At 40.3% G+C, this 9,868-nt stretch overlaps 1 protein-coding gene across 1 annotated transcript; it reads left to right on the top strand.

Moving 5' to 3' along the window:
* Nucleotides 1–499: 499 nt before the first annotated feature.
* On the top strand, nt 500–3,722 carry LOC140169161 (uncharacterized protein KIAA1958-like). Its single transcript, XM_072192418.1, has 2 exons — nt 500–1,039; nt 3,241–3,722. Exons 1-2 carry the CDS (start codon nt 544–546, stop codon nt 3,720–3,722), a joined length of 978 nt encoding a protein of 325 aa, XP_072048519.1. The 5' UTR covers nt 500–543.
* The last annotated feature ends 6,146 nt before the right edge of the window (nt 3,723–9,868 follow it).

The following is a 9,868-nucleotide window of genomic DNA, read 5'->3' on the forward strand; positions in this document are numbered from 1 at the left end:
CCCTTTTTTGCGGGTAGCTGTAGATCTTGGTTGGAGTTTGTCCCCATTAAATTATTTTATAATTATCTTTTGTATGTAACTCCAATGTCATTATTGTATACATTGCGAAACGATATTGGGAGAAACCAAGCATTATTATATTACATTTTATATACTTCATTAATATATTCTTGTTCATTGATTGGTTAAAAGTAGATCACATGACTAAAAATAAACACACTATTCTGTGAGGAAGTGCAAAAAGTACTATTTACGTCCGTAAATAGTACATCCAAGCCGTAAATAGTATTTCTGAATATTTACTATATACGGATAGCAGCATACCCACGTCGCAATTCATTTAAAGCATGTATAACATTGAACCGCGACATTGACTATGAGAATATTTTGTCCTGCTGACATACCCTGGCTGAGAGCACTAAATTGGGCGACAGCATTGCAAACTGCAAGCTGTGTATAGCGTAATTTGACCTTGGTGCAGACCCCTGGTGCAGACCGTTAGCAGAGGTCATTTTGAGGTCATTTCCCACGAAAAATCAAAACATGGATGCTACAGAACTGACGAGCGAAGACGTGGCTACACCTCCAGCCCGATTTCAGCTATTTAATGATGAAGAACTCGCCAGTTTTATCGACAGTGCCGATAGCGATAACACCAAGAAACAAATCAAATACAGCGTGTCTGTATTTGATGACTATCGCAAGCAGGCTCAAGTCGATTATGCCGACCTTGATAATGCAGCCCTGGATGTGCTTCTGTCGAAATTCTATGCAGGAGTGAGGAATAAACAAGGAAAGCTATACAGTAAGAAGTCAATCCAAGCCATTCGATTCGGACTGCAGCGTCATTTTCTATCTCAGCGAGGTGTAGACATCGTCAAGAGTCAGGAGTTTTCTGTGTCAAGCAAGGCATTTAAAGCTTTATTGGTCACACTGAAACAACAAGGGAAAGCAGTGGTAAACAAACATCCACCAGTCAGCAAGCCCGATATGGATCGCATTCAAGCTAGCGCTAGCCTAGATACAACTACAGCCAGGGGCGGACTGGTGGTTTTAGGCGGCCGTGGCAAATTTATTAAGATCGGCCCTATTACTCAAATAGAGCGCAGCGAGCGAAGCGAGCGTAGCGACTAGCGCATGGGGTCCAGGGGCCCGCGTAAGGGCCCCTGGTAGGGTCCAGGGGCAAAGCCCCTGGTGGGGGTCCAGGGGGCGAAGCCCCCGGACAACTAAGGGTTTTAGCTATTCTAGGGGGTCAGGAAACCCGGATTTTACAACGATTTCTGAAGCAAAATTCCATTTGTACAGACTTATTATACAGAAATATTCTTAATCCAATGTCACTCACTTGCAATAATCAAGATCAAACCAACAGTTATTCAATTTATAAGTAGTGTGCATGTTTTATGTTTTGACTCATTTGCACACATATAGAATTACATCTTTGCAGAACTTTGTTGTCATATCGTGAGTATATATTCAATCATTAAAAGACAAATGCTAAAAATTGTTTAGGCCTACTGGGTAAAGGTTAATAGCAACTTTTTAAACTATTGCGATTTGGTAGTTCACAGCATCTAGCGAATGGTAGTGAGCTTTGGCAAAAATTGCATTGATCATTTCATAGCGAGCGTGATAAAACTCCACAGTGGCATAGATTTGTTTTTAACATTGGGGTTGGAAAAATATTCTTGAAATAGCACCTTTTGGCGACATAAGTTTATTGTACAAATGCGCGCGAAGCGCACAGACATTTTTGGCATATTGAAGCTAAACTGGTGATGATGCAGTGGAATAAATTCGCGCGAAGCGCGAAAAAATTGACACTTTTTAGGCTAAAATGGCCAAATATGAGATTGATTTGGTCAGAAACTCACATAGGCCTACAGGTGTCATTATGGGGGGCTTGTATGGACCATCCCTTTTAAAATATTGGGGGGGGGGGGTTATCCCCGGGATCTACGCCTATGAGTTGAAACATCAAAAGGGAAAGAAATTGGTTTGAGTTGAGTATTGAACTGAGTAATGTGGCTGTAAGTATTATGTAATATAATCCCTGCATTACAAGGAGCACCCCAGCCCAGAGGTTTTCGAATGATGGTCTAGCCGTGCTAGTTTTGACAGCTGATGGTGGCCCAAAGGGCCAAAGGCCGGGAGGGAGGCACTCACTAAAAATGAGTGAAGCGATGTGGGTGCAGTGCGGCCACAACCCACATTAACCCCCATTTTTCAACTTCCTCTCACTCAATGACCACTTTTTTATTTTTTATTTTAATGAATTACTGAACTCCTCACTCAATGACCCCTATTTTTTCTTTTCCTGTCACAATAAGACATCCCTTTGTAAAGAATTTTTGACAAATTTCTGGTAGTCCGATTTTGATGACTTTTGAAAAACAATTATCAAAAATGTGTCAACTTTTATATTTTGACCCAAGTTTTGTCCCAGTCTCACTGACCCCCTTGGTTATATGGCGTCGAAGCTCTCACCAAAAGACCCCTATAGCATGTATATAGTTTCAAACTGGTGTCCCATGTCCGCACTCCCCGTCACTTCGAAAGTCGTGCCTGTAGGCCTATCAGCCCCTATTTCTACAGGCCTTAGGCCCTATCACCATGCGGCAGACAAACAGCGGGCAGTGTGTATGCCCTTATATTACTCATCCCCCTCAATGATCCCCCTCCTTTCTTCTCTTTTCCTTTCTTTCTCCTATGTCTGCCTAATACCAAATGTCCATACCGGCCCTAGCCTCATTACGCAGCCGCAATGAAATACCAACATTCTATTGACAGCCAGCCCAATATTTTGCTGTTGGCTTAAAATTTAAAAATTTTACTGTATCGCATCTAGAGTATTGGCCTTTTGCTGTGTTTACGGTCTAAAGAATTGATTCAAAAGGCCATTTGTAGATGATGCCGCGACGGTGTCCTAGTGGCCGGCCTATAATAGGTTAGTGTTAGGGCCTATACCTTAAGCCCTAGGGCCTATGTCTTGGGCCTTACGTCTTCGGCTCTCGGACCTATGCCTCAGGCCCTAGGGCCTATGTTTTAAGATACTCCTTCCTCATTCTCTCCCCTTTTCTTCTATTTTCCTTTCTTTCTCCTCTTTTCCTTCTTCTCTTTCTCTTTTTCTCCCCTTCTCCTTTCTTTTCCTTTTTCTTTCTTTTTCTTTTCTTTTTGAGCAACCGGCCCTGAGCGGCCCAGAACCAAGCGGCCCATGTGGCGATCGCCACAACGCCACAGTGGCCAGTCCGCCCCTGACTACAGCCAGTGGTCTACAGAACAAGGTATTCATAGACACCATGGTATATTTCGCAAACAGAGGGATGGAGAATTTACGGGTTATGAAACCCGAAGACTTTCTGTTACAGACAGAAGCGGAGAGTGGTAGGGAGTTTTACAGTCTGAAAGACTTTGGCACTAAGAACCACGCGATGGATGATACGGCCAGCCAAGGCGGAAGAATGTACGAGATCCAGGGCAATCCTCGCGGCCCCGTCGCAACTTTAAAAAAGTACTTAGATAAGTTGAATCCACAATGTCAGTGGATGTGGCAGCGACCAAAGAAAATGGTCACAGAAGATGTCAGTGTATGGTATGACAACTCGCCTCTTGGCAGAGACACGCTGCAAAACATGATGAAAAAGATCAGCATGGCGGCGGGTTGTACAAACGTGTACATGCATCAACCACTGCCTCCGAGCAACTACGGTTACTCTCCTTGATCATGCCGGTTGTGTCAACCGTGACATCATGACGGTATCTGGCCACCGATCGGAGACTTCCATCAAACACTATGTAAGTACAAGTGAGAGCAAAAAAGAGCAGATGTCAGACATAATATCAGCTACGCTCAACCATCCAGGTCCATCTGGAAGTACGCTCAACATGCCACGTCATAAGCTTAACAAACCCAGTCCATCTGATGGTGATATTTTGCCTTCTGAAGATACAGAGCCTATGAGTTTGAGCCAAGTGGACCAGATTATGAATAGCATAGCCAATAGTCACAATGTGCTTCAGGATGTCAGCAACACTGTTTGCAATGTGAGCAATCAGAATTCATCAGCCTTCAATTTCCATGGTTGTATGGTCAATATTTACAACAAGTAAATATATGAAACCCAGAATGTAAATATGTTGGAGTTATTATTGAAACTGTTAAAACTTGTGAGAACCGACTTGGAATTTTTACTGAATTGCGAACGTTGGAACTTTTGAAACATTTAACAATATGTTGGAGTTACGAAACTGTTAAAACTTGTTGAAAGCGACTTGGAATTTTTACTGTTGGAACATTAATTACTACCGTTGGTGTTGGAACTTTTGTTTATCAACATGTTTGTTGAACTTGAACTATTTTGATGCAAGCAGGAAATGTCAAGGTCTAGAGCATCAGGAATGGCTGGTAAGTTTTCACTAAATCTTTTAATTTTTTCTCAAGAAAATCTTTTAACCAATCAATGAACAAAGAATATATTAATGAAGTATATAAAACAAATATATACTGCCTGTATTCGAGGTTCTGGCTCGGTGAGATCAATAGTACTATTTTCCTTCGGGGCTGCGCCCCTCAGGAAAATAGTACTATTGATCTTACCTCGGGCCCATAGTTTTAACCAGAACCTCTCATGGCAGTATATATTTGTATATTATATCCTTCATTCATAGATTCTTGTTCATTGATTGGTTAAAAGTGTGTCACGTGATCAAAAATAACCACACTATTCTGTGAGGAAGTGCAAAAAGTACTATTTACGTCCGTAAATAGTACCTTCAAGCCGTAAATAGTACTTTTGGATATTTACTATTTACGGATAGCAGCATACCCACGTCGCAGTCCATAAAGCATAACAATAACATTGAACGTCGACATTGACTATAAGAGTATTTTGTCACTGCCGAGAAATGACAACACAAAAATGGCGAAATATAAATCAAGCTGGAGTGGGCTGCTACTGCTGAAGAAGATCACAATTTCAGCTGTTTAATTTGAATTGTTACCAGTTCTAGCGCAGGAATATTTACTGAATTCATACCACAGACCAACACAGTCAGATTCAGAGCGACACTGACACGGTAAGGTTAAAAACAAACACTGACAGTGCGAGACCAGTCTCGGACCGCCTAGGCCATGCATGCATGAAGGTAGCTGGCCTAATACCGTGCGTATGGAGGCCTATCCCGATTGCACGATGGGCCTATCCCGATTGCACGATGGCCTTCGAGTTTACACATGTAAATCTTTTTACATGTAACAACTTGAACAAATAAACACTGACAGTGAGTAAGCTTAAAAACCACTAACACATGAACATGTCTAAACGCCTAAACCGGACTGCCGTACATAGGCCCTACCTAGGCCTATCTTGAAGCATGGTGGAGTTTTCATATAATCTTTTAACCAATCAATGAACAAAAAATCTATGAATGAAGGATATAAAACAAATATATACTGCCTTCATTCGAGGTTCCGGTTAAAACTATGGTCCCTCGCTGAGATCAATAGTACTATTTTCCTTCGGGGCTGCGCCAGTCAGGAAAATAGTACTATTGATCTCACCTCGGGCCCATAGTTTTAACCAGAACCTCTCATGGCAGTATATATTTGTATACTATTACCCCCACGACCCATTATTCAAAATCACGCACTGTGATTTGTTAAAACACGTCACGTGACAGACCATTAATTAGCGATAAAGTGTCAAGGGCAACGAACTTTATGTTCTTATATCAACACAGCGCACAGCAAAGCGCACACCACACCTGCTTATGTAGGGGAGAATGGAATGCCAGGGGTGTGTTATTGTATATATGTGCATACCTGCTTATAGGGGAGAATGGAATGTTAGGTTGTGTTATTGGAATGTGCATACGCTTTGGCTACGTGTAGGCGCTCCACCTTGAGGTAAACAACTTGAAATATTTGGGTAAAAAATGTGATATTTTCTCTTTAAATCTCACTATTTTGTGGTAATAGAATAGAAAGCATTATCCTTTACACGCAAATCATGTGTCCATGCGCCTCACCCATTATTTACGTTTTTACTGCCTCGGACACATTATTTTCGTGTAAAGGATCATACATTACCCTTTATTTCTTAAATAGAGTCACTGATCATCTCCATTTTTTGCCTTTGGTGAATAATAAGCCTATTATTAGAATGTTTGAATCTCGCGCGATTGTGTATTATATAGTATTAAATGAGAAAAAGTGGAAATTTAACAAAACAAATGTGGATCGGTGTTTTAATAATAGAGCATGCAAAGGTTATTATTCAAAAACGTTAAAAATCAAAATATTTAAAGAAAAGTGATTATTACTGAAAATAAAGTACTCTTTAATTTCATTTTCTATATTGTGAAAACTGTTAAAAGTTTATTTGAAAATATTTTTGATAGTAGGCCTAATTATGTTCCAACTTACCCCCCCCCCCCGTTTTAAAGTAAAATAATGGGCGTTTGATTGCAAATACAAATTTCAAGCCCCTCGTCCACGGCAGACCTTGTCTGGCGCGCGATTTCTTGTCTGAGCACCCAACATACTGAAAGATAACCTTACAATGGCATGTCGTGCAATGCGCTGTAGTTCCATTAAAACGTTAAAAACTCTAATTAGGAATGACTGCCAGCATATAGGCCTAACAAAATATCTTTCCAAAATAATTGCATAATCTGCCGCCCCCCCCATATCCTCCAATCAAAACACAAAAAAAAAAAAATGAAATACGGGTTTTTGACCAGTTTAATTTGATTCAAAAACACAAGCTGGGAAAACGTAGAAAAGAAAAGGAAAAAAAAAAAAAGTGAGAAAAAGGCTTGGACGGGGTTCGAACCTGGGATACCCGTGACTTAAAAAATAACGTTACGGCGCGCTAACTGATTGCGCCATGAGTTCAAAGATTTATATTTGAGGTAAAAAGACAAACTTAATGAAAAAGAAGTCGAAATCGTTTATAAAACTAATTGATATCTCTCATCTGTATTTTATTTGCATGATTAAGGGATCTAAAATGAGCGTTTATTGCGTTTCGACAGTATTTTTGTGGGACATGAGAGCACCTCAGACCTATCGAATTGCATTCTGAATACGAAGCATGTCTTTCTGATATCAAATAATTTTCATTTTTTGGTGTTTTGGGAAAAAAAATCCAATACGAAAGGTCAAATTTTTCAATTGATCGTCGGCTTTTCATCCCACCTACATACACTTTAAGTATAAATCATCAGATTTGTAAAGTTTACTTCAAGTACTGTTAAATATCAAAAATATCAATTTTAATGATTTGCCATAAAATGTGTATTAAATTGCGAATTTCAAAAATCAAAATTATTTGATATCAGAATGACATTCTTCGTATTCAGAATGCAATTCGATATGTCTGATGTGCTCTAATGTCCCACAATAAATACTGTCCAAAGGTTCATACCCCAGCCCTTAAAAACAGAAATCAAACTTTATCCATATTTAAGCAAACAAAATACAAAACAAAGGCAATTCAGATTTATATAAAAAAAAGGGGGGTGTTGAAGCCGCCGCCGCGAGTCGTTCACAGTAACATTTGTTATTGAAACAATGCGCCAAGTTTATGCACGATATATCATGGCCGACTGCCTTAGGATATTTCAACTTTTATATACTATCCTAAATTGATGTAATTCAAATATTGCCTCCCTGTGAGTAGAAACGAGATCAGACGGTGTCTGACACGATTTCAATTTTGATTTTCCATTCTTTAAAGCAAATTTCTTTTGAAAGTATCTTTTCTTTGCTTCTATTGGGGGGAGGTGAATGACTTCATTTTAGAGACAACTTTAATATCTCTCTTCTGTCAATACTTCAAGTTTTAATAATCATCAAAACAACAACGTGCGCGGGGGAGTTCGATATAGGCCTAGCTACATCAACAAAATGCACGACATGGTCATAATATTTTGTACCAGGTGTTAACCAAGTTTCATCTAGTAATGTATCTTTCTCTAGGTAGGCTTGGCCTATGCTGAATACTTTATGCCAAATTTGCCTGATAATGTCTCCTATTGAATATCTTTATCATGCGGACCCATATCCACCATTGTGTCCACATAAGAGATAAATAATGCGAGGTCCTAATGGAATCAGTTTGACTTTTCTGTTTATTTACGTTAGATTAAGTTACGTAATAAGTACACAGATTTTCTACATAAAAGAAGTTGCCTGACATCATTACGAAACGATATTGGTAGAAACCAAGTATTGTTATATTACAGTAGAGTCACTGATCATCTCCATTGTTTGCCTTTGGTGAATAATAAGCCTGTTATTAGAATGTTTGAATATCGCGCGATTTTGTATTATATTGTAGCGGAACCGGCCTTCGGTATATATAGTAGCGATTGGCAAAGCAAGACTTAGGATCTTGTGGGTGTACGAACCATATCGTACCTGTCACTGGCAAATGAAATACTCTCAGACACACACAATTATGAGAACAATTGGCTCAACACCTTTATTGGGCTTCGGGCTGATCCAAGATAGGAGTGGCATCAGGAGCGGAGAGCGGCGGCTTGGATGCTTAGAAGAGAGGGAGAGCTAATTGACCAGTCATCGACCAACCACACTCACGGCTACAGGCAGACTGGCCCAGAGTGCTATTGCACTCCGCTTATATAGCCAATGAAACCACGTGACTGAAGGAGGCCCTCTATCGGCGACATCCATTTCCGCCACACACTCCCCTCCCCAAACCGATACGTCCCGGATCGTACATAGTCGGGCCAGGGCGGAAAATGGGCGGTGATTGTATTTCAGAGCTAATCAAATCACACGCAACTGAATCGTTCCGACTCAGGAAGGATCGATCACTTACGCATACTCGGAGCGGGGATCACCAAAAGAGCCAGACAACGACATGCAAGAGCATGCGGGAGGATACGAGCATGGAACGAGCTCAGCCATGATCGTGCATTACCCTCACCGGTGCTCATACATATTGCTCTCGGATACAATCGGTGCTCCACAGGGTCCAAAATCCGGAGTAAATATATTAAAAGATACTCTTCAACACTTTATAACATATAAAATGTGGGAGATTTCTGAAATTTCCAAAATATTTCTAACAAGTAATTTGGCACATCCAAAACATATTATCATCAACTTTAAAATTACTTGTTGTCATGCTTTTTGATATTGAATTGATAAACAAAGCAGTTCTAAATAACTTCACAGCATGTATATTATATGCTGGTAATCTTTATAACATTATAGTTAGAAATCCGGAGTCGCCTTAAAAGAACTGTATCATTGCTCCGGTACAAAGCATTATCGCTGGTTATTAATACCAATGATCATAAAAATTGTTTTACTGCCACGATTACATGTGTATTTAGTTCACACGCAAATTAATAGGAGTAACCATTTAATCCTTCACGGAGCCATCACATCAAGGCAAGGCCTAGATCCGCTGCTGCTGTTGCAGTCCTAGTAAGCTGTGACTGGGCCCGGGCTATAGAAGATTCCAACAGGGTAATATCATCAGCAAAATCCAGGTCATTCAGCATCCTAGCAGGATACCTGCTTGACCGACGTAGGTAGGTAACAATTCCAGCATCAATTCCAGAAGTTGATTTCTTCAGGAGGTTTTCTTCTTCCATGATCCTCCTCAAAATGTGTATTTGCTGAGCACAGCTTCGACCTGATCTAAAGCCAGCCTGGTTGCTTCTCAGTAAATGATCAATGTGAGGTCGAATCCTGTTCGATCATTAAGCTTTTTGTGAACATCATCATCTTTGAGTTCAGCTACCTCTCGTGACTACTCGTACACGTTTCCTACCAGTTTCACCACTCTGAAGTGACTGTGATTTCTAATCTTGCTCTTCTTTTGACAAATGA

This window comes from Amphiura filiformis, chromosome 14 (assembly GCF_039555335.1).
Source record: "Amphiura filiformis chromosome 14, Afil_fr2py, whole genome shotgun sequence".
NCBI classification, from domain to species: Eukaryota; Metazoa; Echinodermata; class Ophiuroidea; order Amphilepidida; family Amphiuridae; genus Amphiura; species Amphiura filiformis.

Excerpts from the sequence above, each read along its gene's own strand:
- LOC140169161 (XM_072192418.1), top strand. The coding sequence starts at position 544 with ATGGATGCTACAGAACTGACGAGCGAAGACGTGGCTACACCTCCAGCC. Across the intron at positions 1,040-3,240 it reads AGATACAACTACAGCCAGGG|TGGCCAGTCCGCCCCTGACT; the intron begins GCGGACTGGTGG and ends ACAACGCCACAG.